Here is a 16581-nt window from a genome sequence, read left to right as displayed (position 1 = left end):
GTGATGGGATGATGACAAACCAAGAGTTCCAGGGCTGAGCAGGCACAGGGTGATACAAGGATTAACCCAGGATGGTATTTCACTGGAGAGCTGCCTTTCCAGAAGATCAGACCTCTTGGGGTACAGTTGCCTCTGCATCCCCATCTGATGTGGGGGTCCTTCCCAGGCTTTTGCCCCAGCTCAGCACACCCCGAGGCTGCTGCCATCCGAGCAGCCCTTCCCCTCTCTCTGTTCACTACTCTCCTTCTCTGTCATCTCAGAAACAAACCAGGCAGAAGGAGCCATGTGGGAAACTAGCATCAATTCCGTTGGCTTATACTGCCTGTGTTTTGTAATTGAAAACAGTAACTGTTTTATAACTAAAGAAAAAAACGGAGGGAGAGATCCCTTTCTCTCCCCTCCTCCTATCCTGTAAATCCTACTCGCTCTTTCATTGGAGAAAAGAAGAACCAGGCAGGAAGAATGGAGAGTGGATAAAACACTCCCAGGTTTCTAAATGCACTCCCTGACACTGAATATCTTACCTAAAGCCATAACATCTCTCTTTAGCTTGTTCAAATTAAAAATTTTTAATAGGAGCATCTTTAACTCTGGTTGGTATGCCATTGTTTTCACTAACCACTTCACAAGCCCAGGAGTCACAATTTTTCCCTGACAGGAGTGTCCAGGTGTTCCACTTGTGCCTTCCCAGCAATGTGAACACAACAGGATGCAGCCTTAGCCACAGGAATACTGTACAAATCCCTCCTGCAGCCACTCATATCAGCAGTGGTACTCTGTCCTGGGCGGCAAAGCTCTCTCCCTGCTGCTCCTTCCACTGCAGGTCATCCACGGGAGGATGAGGGATGCAATGTTGGCAGCACTGTTCATGCAAAAGGCTGCTGTGGGTTTTCCTTGTTATCTCCAGAACCACTCACACCAGAATTACTCTACCTCTGCAGGTTTTTAAAGTGGTGGTGTGATGATGAAGGGTTTTCCCTTTTCCTTTAACACTCAGCTCTTTAATGGTGCTGTCATTTCAGAAGGAAAGCAGGTGTCTACATGCTAATTTTAAAGACAGGGAAGAAGAGGCATTAATGACAATTATTTTGCAGAACTCTTCTGACTTCAGTCTCCTTGAAGGCCTTTCTTCTTACAGATGCTGAGCTCCTGCAGAAGACACTGACCATAACCCAGGTTTGAGATGCTCTTCTTGTATAGAGACAACATTGAAAGTGTCTCCTTGATGGATGCACAGGTGTGGAAACCTCTCAAAATAAATGCTGCTGCTGTAAAACCTGCCTAGTCCTTCTCTGAGAGCACCAGCAGACTTCAGACCTTTAAATATTTGGGCATCTTAATTTACATACCATACTGATTTTAGCTTTTGCTACTAAAAGAAGGTTGACTCATCTCATGTACCTTCTACCTCCACATTTCATGAATCTGCTCTGACTCACCATGTCTGGTGCTGAAGAAGAAACCAGACTCAGCCACCCAGCACCCACCTGCAAAGAGCTTGTGACTACAGCTGAGTGAAAACATTTTTCTATTTCCTATGAAAATGCTCATGATTTCAAAAACATTCCTCTTCTGCTTTTGGACTGAATTGAGAACTTTAGGAAATCACATAGGAATGGAGCCAGGGAGAGAGGAAGAGAGCCAGAAAGACACATCCAAGAACAGCCACTATCTCCACGGGCATTGCCCCCTCACACCTGCTGAGGTAAAGCCTCCAACAGCCCTACAAGTGCTGTAACTGCTGAGCTTCCATGTATTTTAAAGGGGATTACTATCATTTCACCCAGGTTTATTATTTATTACTTACTACATTATCCAGAAATTCCATCTGGGAGCCATGAAATCTTTTTCCAGTGAAAAACTAATCAAAACTAGGATTTTTTCCTTAGAATTATTTGGCTTAACGAACTGCTATTTTCCAAGCAGTTCTGGGTGGGAGCCTCCTTTCCCCCCAGGCCACGAGGGTTACAGAGGGGTCAGTGCCGAGCCACACTGTGTGAGTTGATACAATGCCCATCACAACAGACCCTGAGCATCTCCCCAGGTGATCATCACCCTTCAGCCAAAGCAGCCAGGAATTATTTTGATGCACTTTTTCCTTGCTGTTGCTAAGCTATTCTCACTGCTACCGTGATTCTTGGAAGCCAGAGTCAAAGACCAAGACTCCCCTCCCAGAGCCTGGACTTGCACAGACAAAAGCAGGAGCTTTACAATAGCAAGAGACAACAGAAGGAGAATGAGAAGACATCGTGGTTAAACCATGATAATGTCGTGGTGGTCAGCAGTCTGGAAGGGGTTTGTTGGCATCAGAAATTTTTTAAATGATTAGGTGTTTGGTGATGAGGCTTGGCTGATTCATTTCCTGCAGGAGTAAGTCCAGTAGTGGACAGCAGCTGAGGAATTTAAGTCCTTTCTGTTTTAGGTCAGTGCTGCCAGGATGCTGCTCCTCGAGAGGGACCACACAGCTGCAGAGGAGAGGCTGCATCCTCAGGACATTTGCGCAATCCCATGCTCCCTGAGGACCATGAGCATCATCTCCAGCCTCTCGAAACAGGGTATGCTCGAGGAGACTCCAGAACATGTATTCATCCTGCAAAGTGAAAAATTAAGAGGTTCTAGGAATGATCCCCAAAGAGGAGGGGAGCAATCCCCATTCACAACCTGTCACATAGAAGAGAGCTGTGAGGAAGGGAGAGGAGGAGAGAGGGAAGGGGAAGGGGAAGGGGAAGGGGAAGGGGAAGGGGAAGGGGAAGGGGAAGGGGAAGGAGGAGAGGAGAGGAGAGGAGAGGAGAGGAGAGGAGAGGAGAGGAGAGGAGAGGAGAGGAGAGGAGAGGAGAGGAGAGGAGAGGAGAGGAGAGGAGAGGAGAGGAGAGGAGAGGAGAGGAGAGGAGAGGAGAGGAGAGGAGAGGAGAGGAGAGGAGAGGAGAGGAGAGGAGAGGAGAGGAGAGGAGAGGAGAGGAGAGGAGAGGAGAGGAGAGGAGAGGAGAGGAGAGGAGAGGAGAGGAGAGGAGAGGAGAGAGGAGAGGAGAGGAGAGGAGAGGAGAGGAGAGGAGAGGAGAGGAGAGGAGAGGAGAGGAGAGGAGAGGAGAGGAGAGGAGAGGAGAGGAGAGGAGAGGAGAGGAGAGGAGAGGAGAGGAGAGGAGAGGAGAGGAGAGGAGAGGAGAGGAGAGGAGAGGAGAGGAGAGGAGAGGAGAGGAGAGGAGAGGATTTCAGTTGCAAGTGACCTACAATGACCGTCTAGTCCAACTGCCAATCCACAGAGTCAGAAGGTGTCTGGGCTGAGGAAGGCTCACAGAGATGTGGGGTACAAACTGAGTACCCTAAGAAATCACTGCCAGAAAGTCAGATTAATTGTCTCCATTTTTCTCATTTCCTCCCTCCCTCCTTCCCTCCTTCCTTCCCTCCTTACCTCCGTCCTTCCCTCCTTCCTGTTTATACCACAAAACCAGGGACAAACACACCAATTCCCATGTCAAGTGTACAATTTTCTAATAAAACTTCTTACATTTTTGCAGATCCTCTGCCTTTTCTCTTTCCTTTTGCCCATGAGCATCTACAGATCCTGGGTGCTCCCTTCACCTTAGGGGTGGGATGCTACACACCTTTGATCTTTGTCCATCATTGGCCTACACCTTTTTCCTTTACCCTGGTGCTTTGTCTTTCCTTTCTTCTCTACGTTTGGAGAGAAAGAGGGGCCACGGGGCTGAGGAAGGGGATGAAAAAGAGAGCAGGAAAATCATGTGTCCCTAGAGCATGTTCTGTTCTTACAGTGTGGTGAGACAGCAGCAGTATAAAGTGAAATAACTTATCACACATCAGCAATTGGTAAACATACAAGTAATAAAAAAAGGAGAAATAAATGCTTAATTTTTGAGTGCAAAATTATTTATGATATCAATAACGTACTGCAGAAGGTGGTGGGCTGCGAGTCAGGCAGTGCCCTTCGGGAAGCATCTTGTGCCTGTTAGGTCCAGAGGGCCCAAGTGGCGAAGTTCTGGGGGCTCCCACGGGTGGAGACGGAAAGCAGAGACCCCACTGGCATGTGGGACCGCAGCATGAGGGGTCAGCACAACTGAGCCCCCCCTTCCCAAACACCTGCCAGATCCCCACGCGGGGCGGCGTGTGCCCTGTGCCCCTTGGGGTGTCAGCGCTGGCGACTCCCTGTGGTCCCCCCCACATGTCCCCTGTGCCCCTCGGGGTCCCTGTGCCCCCACCATCCCCCCACATTTCCCCTGTGCCTCTCGGGGTCCCTGTGCCCCCCACCAAGCCCCCACATGTCCCCTGTGCCTCTCGGGGTCCCTGTGCCCCCCACCAAGCCCCCACATGTCCCCTGTGCCCCTCGGGGTCCCTGTGCCCCCCACCAACCCCCCACATGTCCCTTGTGCCCTTCGGGGTCCTTGTGCCCCCCAACAACCCCCCACATTTCCCCTGTGCCCCTTGCGGTCCCTGTGCCCCCCACCATCCTCCCCACATGTCCCTTGTGCCCCTCGGGGTCCCTGTGGCTCTCACCATCCTCCCCACATGTCCCCTGTGCCTCTCGGGGCCCCTGTGCCCCCACCATCCCCCCCACATGTCCCCTGTGCCTCTCGGGGCCCCTGTGCCCCCCACCATCCCCCCACATTTCCCCTGTGCTCCTTGGGGTCCCTGTGCCCCCCACCATCCCCCCCACATGTCCCTTGTGCCTCTCGGGGCCCCTGTGCCCCCCACCATCCCCCCACATGTCCCCTGTGCCTCTCGGGGTCCCTGTGCCCCCACCATCCCCCCCACATGTCCCCTGTGCCCCTCGGGGTCCCTGTGCCCCCCAACAACCCCCCACATGTCCCCTGTGCCCCTCGGGGTCCCTGTGCCCCCCATCAACCCCCCACATGTCCCCTGTGCCCCTCGGGGTCCCTGTGCCCCCCACCAAGCCCCCACATGTCCCTTGTGCCTCTCGGGGTCCCTGTGCCCCCCACCAAGCCCCCACATGTCCCTTGTGCCTCTCGGGGTCCCTGTGCCCCCCACCATCCCCCCCACATGTCCCCTGTGCCCCTCGGGGTCCCTGTGCCCCCCATCAACCCCCCACATGTCCCCTGTGCCCCTCGGGGTCCCTGTGGCCCCCACCAACCCCCCACATGTCCCCTGTGCCTCTCGGGGCCCCTGTGCCCCCCACCATCCCCCCACATGTCCTCTGTGCTCCTTGGGGTCCCTGTGCCCCCACCATCCCCCCACATGTCCCCTGTGCCCCTCGGGGTCCCTGTGCCCCCCACCAAGCCCCCACATGTCCCCTGTGCCTCTCGGGGCCCCTGTGCCCCCCACCATCCCCCCACATTTCCCCTGTGCTCCTTGGGGTCCCTGTGCCCCCACCATCCCCCCCACATGTCCCTTGTGCCTCTCGGGGCCCCTGTGCCCCCCACCATCCCTCCACATGTCCCCTGTGCCTCTCGGGGTCCCTGTGCCCCCACCATCCCCCCCACATGTCCCCTGTGCCCCTCGGGGTCCCTGTGCCCCCCACCAAGCCCCCACATGTCCCTTGTGCCTCTCGGGGTCCCTGTGCCCCCCACCATCCCCCCACATGTCCCCTGTGCCTCTCGGGGTCCCTGTGCCCCCCACCAACCCCCCACATGTCCCCTGTGCCCCTCGGGGTCCCTGTGCCCCCCACCAACCCCGCACATGTCCCCTGTGCCTCTCGGGGTCCCTGTGCCCCCCACCAATCCCCCACATGTCCCCTGTGCCTCTCGGGGTCCCTGTGGCCCCCACCAACCCCCCACATGTCCCCTGTGCCCCTCGGGGCGCCAGCGCTGGGGACCCCCGGGGACCCGCCCACGCAGGGCGTGGCCTCCCATTCATACTGTATGTGACGTCACGGGAAGGCGTGACCAATAGGAGCGGCGGGCTGGCCCCGCCCCCATGGTGCCGCTGTTAAAGCGGCGCCGCCGCCGCCGCGCGTCCGTCCGAGCGTGTGCCCATCCATTCATCCCTTCCCGGCTCCAGCCCGCCCTCCCTCCCTCCGTCCGGCCGTCCTCCCGAGCCATGAGGAGGCTCTTCCTCCTGCTGTGCAGCGCCGCGTCCTGCTGCATCGCGGCGCGGGGCGCGGAGGCGGCGCTGCCCGCGGCTGGAGGTGGGTGAGCGCGGTCCCACGCGGGACCGGGGGAGCCGCCGAGCGGGCCCGTCCCCCGGCGGGGCAGGCGGGTTTCGAGGCGCTTTGCTGACCCTTCTCTCCCGCTGGCTCGCAGATGGCAGCGCGGAGCGTGTGCCGGCGCAGAAGGCGCGGGTGAAGTTCGGTCTCCGCTCCTCGCCGGACGCCGGTGAGGATGGTTGCACGCTCGCCATCGGCCAGCACCAGTGCTTGGAGGACTGCAAGTTCAACGTGACAGCTAAAACCTTCTTCATCATTCACGGCTGGACGGTAAGTGTGAAGAATCCTGGGCAATGCTTAGTCTGCCCACTCAGAGAGAGCAAACTGCCCTGCAAATGGGATGTGTCTCCAGAATATTTATTTTCAGGAATTTCTGTGACTGCCTCATCCCTGAAGGTGTTCAAGGCTGGGCTGGATGGCACTTTGAACAACCTGGTCTAGTGGAAGATGTCTCTGTCGATGGCAGGGGAGTTCAAACTAGATAATCTTTAAGGTCCTTTCCTACCCAAACCATTTTAGAATTCTATGAATACAGAAATCTGGGAAAACTTTTTATGTTCTGAGCACAATGGTCTCTTAAAAGATGCACCTCTATTGAGATCTCTGGAGGAAAGTGTTCGGGGTCAGGCTTAGAAACTCTGAAATCACCCAACTCATTCATAACTGCTCACAATCACTTCCTTGCTGTATAATGTGAACATGGCACTAAAATCCAACTGACTGACCACTATGAATGTGACACTTGACTTGACAGGCACGTGTGTAGCCCTTCTGTAATCGTAGCTGAGTGCCCAGTCCTGACGTCTGCTATGTGCACTCCTTGATAAAGAAACAAGAGGGCAGGCAGACTTTATCACGGTTTTAATTCTGCATTTGATGAGGCTGAGTGTGTGGCACAAGGGTGCTTATCAGCTCTGCCAGGGCTTATGCAAACCACACTGCCAGGTCTGGCGAATAATTTTGCAATCCATCAGAATTTCTGAAACTCTTGAGAAAAAGTGTGATAAGGTGGCACGTAACGAATGCCTCTCCCGCCTGCCCTAGAAGGCAAGTGGGTAATTACAGCCAGAGTCTCTCAAAACCTGTTTTTCTTACTCCGTTGCATGCATGCTCTTACTGCATTGCTGGGAGGTAGTGGGGCTTGCAGAGGAGCAGCATGCGGCTGGAGCAGCAAATGTAAATGACATGCAAATAACTAGACTGTGGATGTGTCATCTTGGTCCTGTGAGCTGGAAACTGACACCTGAATCTCTTTCTAGATGAGTGGCATGTTCGAAACCTGGCTTGACAGCTTGGTGTCCGCTCTGCAGGAGAGGGAGAAGGATGCCAACGTGGTCGTGGTGGACTGGCTCTCTCTTGCCCACCAGCTCTACACCGATGCCGTGAACAACACGCAGATTGTTGGAAAAACCATAGCGAGGTTGCTTGACTGGTTACAGGTAGTGCAAGCTAAGAGCAGCCTCTGTTGTAATACTCAGTGAGGGACTGTTGCACAAGGCTGCAGAGCGTTCACCAGCAGGGCAGGCTGTGCTGTAACACCCAGCCCAGGGCTTGGCCAGGTGATGGCTCATGGCTGCAGTGCTGCTGCCCTGCCTCCTGGAGATGCTGCCTTGCAGTGTGCTCGGGTCAGTGGTGCTGAAGTGCAGTTCAGATTTGGCAGTGAGCAATTGCCTGAGCAATGTGGGCTCGGGAGTTGGGTGTTCAGGGCCAGCACTGGCCCGGCAGGAGGGCAGGGAAACAGGAGAGGTCCGTGGTGCTGCACTTGGCACCTGAGGCCAGGGCAGCTCCCAGGGGAAAGTTTTATTCTTGGTGATAAAGAATATCACAACTGGGGCTGGAACACGGGTAAACCACGAGCGCCATCCAAACCGTTCCACTTGTTTTGATGAAATACAAAATAAAGCATGCTTATCTGCCCCCTCCCTCCAATCCCTTCTTGGAACTGGTCTTTGTATTCCTGCAGACAGAAGCAGCACCAGATGCCATGAAAGAAAGGGGATCAAACTCTCATATTTTCTTTTCCTTGCAGGAAAACCCCCTCTTCAAGCTTGAGAATGTCCACCTGATTGGGTACAGCCTGGGTGCCCACGTGGCTGGCTTTGCTGGTAACCACGTCCATGGCACTATAGGCAGAATTACAGGCAAGTGGCTTTTTAAGCAGTTTCTCCCCTGTCCTTCCTGGAAGTGAGTTTCCCCGAAGAGGCTCTTTCCTATGTTGCTACAATGTTGTTTTGGTGTTATTCTTTCAGAAATGACAAGTTTTCTACTTGTGGCAGCAGTGGAAAGCACAGGTCTTTTCACATCAATTAAAGCAAGGCTTCAGTGAAAAAAAAAACTACCCAGGACAAACTGGTCCTGGCTTTGTTTGAATTTAAATGTGGGTTCAAAACAAGTCCAGATCAAGTTCTTACTATCCAAATGCTATTCCTCTGGGTGATAGTGTTTTTTGTAATTATAGCTCATAAGCTAATGGAAGTGAGAGCTATTGGGTGCTGTTTGTCCCACAGGATGTCTGATTTAAAAAAAAAAAAAAAAATCAACGCTAAACCCTCATTCTGGAAATATCTGAAGAGTTTGCTTCTAGCTCCAGAGGAAAGCTGACTTCAACATGTGAGAACTTAGGGCATAGTACAAGGAGTTGCATTAAGGATTTACATGTGACACTGGCAGTGAGAATTCCACATAGCCAGACAATAAATGTCTGTATTTAGTTAATTGGAGAAAAAAAAAATCACCTAACAGTCAAGTTGTAGAAATGCTCTGGAGTGCAGCTTCTGGTTGGGGGTGAGGCTTGGGGGTTAACAGAGCATCCCAAACCCATAATTGGATCTCAGATGCAGGTAATTCTTGGCTGCTGCTTAAATTGTGTTAGTCCCTTCATATGTGCAGTCTGAAAACAGACTAAATGTCACTCAGGCAGCTTTGGCTGCCAGCTGTCCCTGGGGTGTTAAAACTCTTCTGGTGTTTGGAGCTGCGTCTTGAATCATCTTTTCAGCATCACCCGGTGAAGGCTCTTTGCTTCCAACATGCAGTCTGATCATGGTGCTGCTATTGGGTTGTATTACCCCAAAAGTGGAGTGGGACATCTTTATTTGGTTCCCCAGTGAGCCTGTGGTGAAGACATCTTGAGGGACAGTACCAGCAATGAGGCTGGGACTGTCTGAGTATCAGCTGGTGAGGAGGCCTGCCAGCAGCAGGCTTCTGGCTATAATCTGTATGAAGTAGCCCAATTTCTTACCTGGCCCCTTGTGTTCTGTCTCTGATTCCAGGCTTGGATCCTGCTGGCCCCATGTTTGAAGGAGTGGACCCCAGCAGGCGCCTCTCCCCAGATGATGCCAATTTTGTGGATGTCCTTCACACCTACACCAGGGAAACACTGGGTGTTAGCATTGGGATCCAGATGCCTGTGGGCCACCTTGACATCTACCCCAACGGGGGAGACTTCCAGCCTGGCTGTGGCCTAAGTGATGTCTTGGGAGCCATTGCCTATGGGAGTAAGTTCTCTCTACCTTTTGCCTGTGGTCAGTGTAGACTTCTCAGAAATAGGTTTGGATTGATGGAAAGAAACCCATTTTTTTCTTCTAAACTGTCTGTACTTCTGGAGATAGTTGCCAGAAACTACAGATGCTTTTAACAATGAAGCACATTCTCGCTCCAACACCTGATCATAATCTGTGGTCTTATGCTGGGACTAGGATCCTCTTAAAGCTCTTCATGGGAGGGACTAAATGAGCATCTCCCACTAACCTCCTGAATTGCTGCTGTTGGAAAACCGTTCAAGTTTGGCCCCGCTCAGCTCATACTGGGCTGCAGAAAGGCATAGCTCACTTTATCTTATGGGCCACTGGGGTGACAGCTGCTTAAATCAAGTGTATCCCTTGCAACTCTGCCTCTCTAGCAATTGGTGAAGTTGTTAAATGCGAGCACGAGCGGTCTGTGCACCTCTTCGTGGACTCCCTGGTGAACCAGGACAAGCAGAGCTTCGCGTTTCAGTGCACCGATTCCAGTCGCTTCAAGAAGGGCATCTGCCTGAGCTGCCGCAAGAACCGCTGCAACGGCATCGGCTACAACGCCCGCAGGATCCGGCACAAGAGGAACAGCAAGATGTACCTGAAAACCAGGGCTGACATGCCCTTCAAAGGTACGCTTCCCCTCCCAGGAGGAGCACAGCCTCCCTGTGGGAGCAGCCTCCCAGAGTCGGTGTTGGGAAGGAGGCAGAGGCGGAGGAGCAGCATCTCCCCAAAGCCGTGCAGCTGCGGGCGTCGGTGTTCCGCTGGCACCGGCTGCACTGCTGTGCTGTGCCATCACTGTGCTCCTTCCTCCCTGCGGAATCCACCCACAGCAACACTCTGCCTTTTGAGCAGGGCTGCAGTTCACCTGCCGTGCTTGCAAAACTCAGCCTCAGAGCAACGTAAGGTCTGGGGGAGCCGTCCCCAGGGTGGGCCTGCTGCTGTTGTTGTGTAAAACTCAAATTTGTAATCAGTAAGGGCAGGAAAAAGTGATCAGCGCTGTCTCACTAAAGGAAGGGTCTGGTCTTTGCTAGCCAACACTATTTCACACAGAGCGGTGCTGAGCAACATTTCTTTCAGCACAGCTGGTTCCATCTCTGCTCTCCCCTTCCTCTCCAGTCTACCACTACCAGATGAAAATGCACGTCTTCAGCTATAAGGGCCTGGGAGAGGTTGATCCCACCTTCTCTGTCACCCTCCATGGCACCAATGGAGACTCTGAGCCCCTCTCTTTAGAAATGTAAGTAATCTGCCTTTTGTGTTTTTACCTAAGTAAGAAGGCCACAGGGACTACACAGGATGGCAGAATTTTTTTTCTTCTGCTAACACTGGCATTGCATCCCAGCCTAGAAGCCTCACTTCATCACCTTTCCAAAAAGTTTTCATTCAGTAGCTTAATTATAATTTATTACTGGATGAATTGAGAGCACTTTAATGTGCCCAGTCTTATGTTAGCCTTCATGGCTCATTGCTTTTTTGTGTGTGTGGTTTTTTTTTTTTTTTGGTTGGTTGATTTGTTTTTGCCCTCCACCATTTGGACGTAGTCTGAAATGTCTCTGGAGGCACTGCTGACCTCATTTAGCCTCTCCCAAAAGAAAGACCAGGCACAAAACCCACCTTTAAGCTATGGAAGGCTGGCCAAGCTAAGTACACATTATGTTGTGTGGAACCAGCTATCTGAGCTCCTGTCAGTGCAATCAGTAATTAACTGGTGACAGTTGAATGTGCAGCACTTGATAAGCTGCAGGGGCTCCGTTAAACTCCTGGCATGGAGCAAAGGAGCATCTGGCATGCTTCTATGAAGAAATAATGCCAAGTCTCTGCCTCTCTTCCAGGCTTGATCTAATTGGCCTAAATGCTACCAACACCTTCCTGGTCTATACTGAGGAGGACATGGGTGAACTTCTGAAAATAAAGCTCACCTGGGAAGGGACGTCTCAGTCGTGGTATGATCTGTGGAAAGAGCTCAGGAGCTACTGGTACAGGCCTGTGAATTCCTCCCAGGAGCTCCACATCAGACGAATACGTGTGAAATCTGGGGAGACACAACAGAGGTAATAGTTGTTCTAGGCTGCATGTGAACTGTCCTGAAACTTCAACCCAGAGCCGAGGAAAAAAAAAAAAGCCAGTGTTTTGAATGTAGCTGGTATCCTGAGCTGCCTTCCTTTTTGGTGTCACCAGCTATTGCTCCCTCATGGTGTAGGGAGAGCAGGTTACTATCCAGCACAAGGCTGCAAACAGGCTTTAAGCAAAACTGGTCATCACAGAGCAGATTTGGGGTATTCTTTTGATTTATTTTGATACTGTGGGATCCACTGGGGACTAAATTGACGTGCTTCAAGCTGGTTTAGATTGTACGTGTAGCATTAAAGTACTGAGCACCAAAAGTACTGAAACATGGATGGTCATGGCTATTATTTACACGCTTAATGTGCTGATTTGGCACAACCAGCAGGACCTAAAACTGCAAACAGCAACATGGTGGCACCAACCCCTCAAGCACTGCATTGCTCCTTCTGGGATCTGGCAGGGGGGCTGGAACTAGGTGATCTTTAGGGCCTTTTCTAAACCCAACCCATATCCCTGGATCATAGAATTGACCATAGAATTCTAGTGGAAGGTTCTCTACCATGGCAGGGATGATTTTTAAGGCCCCATCCCACCCAAACCATTCTCTGATTTTATGATTTTCTGCAAATGGAAAGTTACATGAGCATACAAAAATTGTTAAAGTTCCCAAGGATGTAGCACAGCACACTCCCACATCTTCTGTTAATGTTGTTCTGAAGGTAACCCAGATCTGTCAAAATCTGGCAATTTCCCACATTTCTCAGTGCTTTAAATAAGCATCACCTGTCATCTGTAAGGTACTCTGCATCCTGGGGTAGTAGAAGCAAAGATCCCCAGTTAAAATATTGAAGTAGGAAATAAAGCAGCAACTCAAGGGGCTGATGGTGTGTCAAGATGTTCTGTGGGGTGGATGTCTAATCAAACAACTTGTCCTAGAGTAATCTTGCAGTCCATATTACTTGTTAATTGCTAAACACGGAGACAGCAAGCACCTTGACTTCTGATTCCTCCTCCTCCTCCTCCTCCTAGATTTGCTTTCTGTGTGGAGGACTCCCAGCTAACCAGTATATCTCCTGGCAAAGAGCTCTGGTTTGTGAAGTGCACAGAGGAATGGCAGAAAAGGTATGGAAATCAGTCAAGAGAAATTCTGTATGATGCATGTGGCTTGGTTGGGATGAGTGAAACTTTCTCTTTGTTTTTTTGGACTCCTGATACCTCTTTTTCTTTCACAAAAGATAATAAATCCTAGCCTAAGATTCACAGCTATCAGACTTAATTTTCATGTGTGCCATATCTACTGCTAAGTAGGTGATATTATTCTCCCTTCTGACCTTGGATTGTCATATTGTACCTTTGCATGTTTACTGCCAAATGGGTGTATCACTGTCCTTGCACCTAATTGTGGTAGGTGCTAAAGTGAGGTGCCACCAATGCCCCAGACCTGTGCAATAGTGGAAAGGTAACTAAGAGTCATTTATCAAGTGCCCTGTAAAACAGGGGGAAGCTGGAAGAAGTGCAGGGCATTGCCTCAAAGTCTGGTGGAAGACCTTGAGCTGCCAAGAAATCACCTGGTTAAAGTTTGAGCTCAACAGCATGAGGAAGACTCAGCTGAGGACTTGCCATGGTGTTACAGCCCTGACTCTTACAGCTTCATCTCCAGGCCTGCTGACCTCCTCTGGTTCAGGAGAGTTCTGACTCTGCCACTGCCAAAGCAGCTCGGCCTCGCTTAACCTCTGGGGGATTTCCCTGACACATAGAACAACCCTCAGAGCATGACTTCCAGAAAGTCTGGTCCCAGCAATGACAACCTGATTGCCTCGATGCCTCCGGTCATGTTTTGAATGAATTCCTGTTCATTTGACTAAATGATACTTTCCTTTGGATTCAGGCCAGCCTTTTGCCCTCTCTTAAATTTCAGTTTGTAGACTTGGAGCTTTGTCACTTCGAATCCAGAGCACAAAGTGCTTGTTAGGGCTAGCAGAGCCTCATGGAAGTCGAGCTTTGCACAGCCTTCCTGGGCAGAAATGCGAGCTGGTGCCATTCCAGGTTTGGCAGAAACCAGCAAGCTGTGCTATGCACAGTAGTAAACAATTCTGTGAATGAAACCCCTGTGCAAGAACTTGTTGCTCTGCCACGAGTCTCGAAAGATCGAGTAAACATTCCTGCAGGTACAATAAAAGGCTGTTTTGATATGCTACTTGGTAACCCCCATAAAACTGAATTGCTGGCAGATGTGCCCTTCCTGCTTTCTCGTGCAGTGCAGCTTGTGCATGAGGCAGAGGAGCTGAGCTCAGCTCCAGCACACCATTTTTTCTAGGAAATGATCCTTCCGTCCAGAAATCATGAGTGATTACTTGCTGTTCAGCTCTCTGTTTCTGCCAAGTCAGTGCAATGTTATAGTTCCCTCCTCAGAGACTGAGCCTGCAAACATCTGTCCAGCCCAAATGGAGCTGCACAGGCAAGGTCTAGCTCAAGCCCTGTAATTTCTGCTTGCAGCCTGCATAATGTCTGCTGCAGGCTCTCACTGAGTAGCTACTGGGCAAAGTGCAGCTTTTGCAGAATAAAACGCCAGCCTGTGCTGTCCAAACCTGTTCTTGGCATTCCATGAGTTCTTAGAAATCCTTAAGAAATTACTCCTCTTAACTTCTGCATTTAACTAGGTGTCTTTTTTGCTGTCTGTTTTCCCCAGGTCTGTCTCAAATCTGCTCTGAAGGCTTCCCTAAAGACTCACAACCAAGCAACCTAGATGCATGAAGACCACACAGGTGGCACGATGCTCTGGGAAAAACCGGCTTGGTAGCACTTAAAGAAACTAGCTCTTCAGGAAGAAACATCTTGGATTGGATGCAAGAAACTGAGGAGCAATTGATGAACCATGGTCCTAGACCTAGAATAACTAAAACTCCATTTTCCCTTTCCCAAGGAGCCTGGTTTGTGCATTTAACCTTACCTTGACCTGTTACACACTGCATTTTCCCTTCCCTGCTCCCGTTAACCAGGACTATGGATGAGATCTTCACAGACTGAGACCTCAGCAATGATCTTCTGGTCTGCCTGCCAGTGGAGTTGAGAAGACAAATAACCACGCTAACTGCCCGTCAGACTGTGGGTGACAGAGCTGCCAAGAACAAATTAGCACCTAGGGTAGGGGTTACCATGGTCCTGTAGCACTGTGGGAAGGTGAGACCAGCACAGGTCAGGTGTGTGGGGTTGTCCAGGGAAGGGCTGCGGATAAGCACAATGCCACTTAACTTCAAGTTGACCTTTGCTTGCCTTAAAAATAATCCGTTTGGATACTGAAATGTCTGTTTGCCTGACATATGGCCCGATGAGAAGGCAGAGCTCTGTCTTCCCTTGTGCCTGGGGCAGGACACGGTGCAGGTGGTGGTGGTGGTGGCAGCTGCTCCTCACTGCCTGGTCAGAGTCTGCAGTGGGGCCGCCCTGTCCCACGTGGGGATCCCTTTTTAAGGGGCAGAGAGAAGCTGCCCTTGTTCTGACCACAGGGATGGAGGAAGGCAATGCACCATGGTGCCTCAGGAGAGCTTTGCACCACTCCTTTTAGCCTCTGAGAACGTGCTCCCCTCTGCTCAGAAGCTGTTGTAGTACCAATGCATAATTAAGACCTTATTTTTGAGTGCCAAACACCCTGCCCTCCACTGTCACAACACCCCAGTTGGATTCCCTTGTCCCAGGTGATCTTGGCTTGGCTTTGAGTTGGACAGACTCTGCAGCTGTCCTGTTTGCTACAGCAGAGTGGGCCTTTGTCAGTTGGTAAAATAGGTTTTGTTTTGGTTGCTTGCTTTTTTCTTTTATTTCTTTTTCCTTTTTTTTTTTTCTTTCTTTCTGGAAGGATAATTGGTATAACAACCCTTGAGCTTTTGGCATGCAGAAAGGCAATCTCAAAAATGGTGTTGCCAGGTGGTGCACTGAGTTCTGAAGTCTTAGCAAGTCCTTCTGAGGCCTACAAATCTCTTCAGTTTTTGTAGAGCTTCACTCCAACCAAAGCAAGCACATTTGGGGATATTTTTTTCATGGTTTTATGCAAAGACTTCGAAAACGGAAGCCTTTGGTAAGTATCTGTGAGTTGTTGCCATGCCATACTTAGAGAAGTTTCAAAGCCCTATTTGTATATTGTGGTTTTTGTATGACTTAAAACATAATTTATTTCTCATATTGTATATATGTAAAATTTAAAACATTTGGTTTTGAGTAACAGTTTTTATGAGCCTTGAGATCAAAAATAAAGGGCTTTGTAAAAATCAGTGAAGTCTTATTATTGAGCACAGAATCATTTAGGTTGGAAAGACCCTTCAAGAACACAGAGTCCAACCCTGCCCCCAGCACTGCCAAGGCCACCCCTGTCCCCAGGTGCCACATCTGCACACCTCCAGGCACAGGGACAACACCACCGACCCAGGCATCTGTGCCAGGGCAAGACAACCCCTTCCATGGAGAATTTTTCCCTAATTTTGAGTCTAAACCTCCCCTGGCCCAGCCTGAGGCCGTTCCCTTCCTCCTGTCCCTGTTCCCTGGGAGCAGAGGCTGACCCCCCCGGCTGTCCCCTCCTGTCAGGGAGTTGTGCAGAGCAGTCTACCAAAAGCTTTGACATTCCTTGCCAGAACAGATCTGACAGCTGCTCCTCCCTGCACTGAGACCTTCAGCCAGGTACATCACCCTCCTTCCTCCTCCTTCCCAACTCCTCTGTGTGGCCAAGGCCAAGCTGTCCCCTCCATGCTCCCACCACCGAGGGCCTTCAGGAATGGGGCAAAGTCACTCTGGATCTACAAGTGCTCTGCAGAGATGCCCCTCATAAAACAAAGGGAGAGAAGGCACATGGAGCTGCTGCCAGGGCTGGAGCCCCTCTGCTCTGGAGCCAGCCTGGCAGAG

The 16581-nt window shown here is 51.1% G+C and overlaps 1 protein-coding gene across 2 annotated transcripts; it reads left to right on the top strand.

Annotated features, from left to right (window-relative positions):
• The first annotated feature begins 5952 nt into the window (after positions 1-5952).
• LIPG (lipase G, endothelial type) lies at positions 5953-15956 on the top strand. Of its 2 annotated transcripts, XM_053932363.1 has the most exons (10): positions 5953-6097; positions 6213-6385; positions 7375-7554; positions 8145-8256; positions 9385-9609; positions 10014-10256; positions 10744-10864; positions 11460-11678; positions 12724-12816; positions 14384-15956. In XM_053932363.1, the coding sequence occupies exons 1-10, from the start codon at positions 6010-6012 to the stop codon at positions 14403-14405; spliced, it is 1476 nt and encodes a 491-aa protein (XP_053788338.1). In that variant the 5' UTR covers positions 5953-6009; the 3' UTR covers positions 14406-15956. The 2 variants fall into 2 exon arrangements, with proteins under 2 accessions (XP_053788338.1, XP_053788339.1); XM_053932364.1 differs by lacking the exon at positions 5953-6097 and having other exon boundaries at positions 6355-6385; positions 6483-7554.
• Positions 15957-16581: the final 625 nt, after the last annotated feature.

The sequence above is a fragment of the Vidua chalybeata genome, chromosome Z (assembly GCF_026979565.1).
Source record: "Vidua chalybeata isolate OUT-0048 chromosome Z, bVidCha1 merged haplotype, whole genome shotgun sequence".
Taxonomy (NCBI): domain Eukaryota; kingdom Metazoa; phylum Chordata; class Aves; order Passeriformes; family Viduidae; genus Vidua; species Vidua chalybeata.
The sequence above is the reverse complement of the archived record's forward strand: the minus strand, read 5'-3'. Positions and strand labels throughout refer to the sequence as shown.

What these genes read in the sequence shown, in the direction of transcription:
- LIPG (XM_053932363.1), top strand. Translation starts at nt 6,010, where the DNA reads ATGAGGAGGCTCTTCCTCCTGCTGTGCAGCGCCGCGTCCTGCTGCATC. An exon ending in GGCGCTGCCCGCGGCTGGAG is followed by an intron (nt 6,098 to 6,212) that starts GTGGGTGAGCGC and finishes GCTGGCTCGCAG; the next exon opens with ATGGCAGCGCGGAGCGTGTG. An exon ending in GGGAGCCATTGCCTATGGGA is followed by an intron (nt 9,610 to 10,013) that starts GTAAGTTCTCTC and finishes CTGCCTCTCTAG; the next exon opens with CAATTGGTGAAGTTGTTAAA.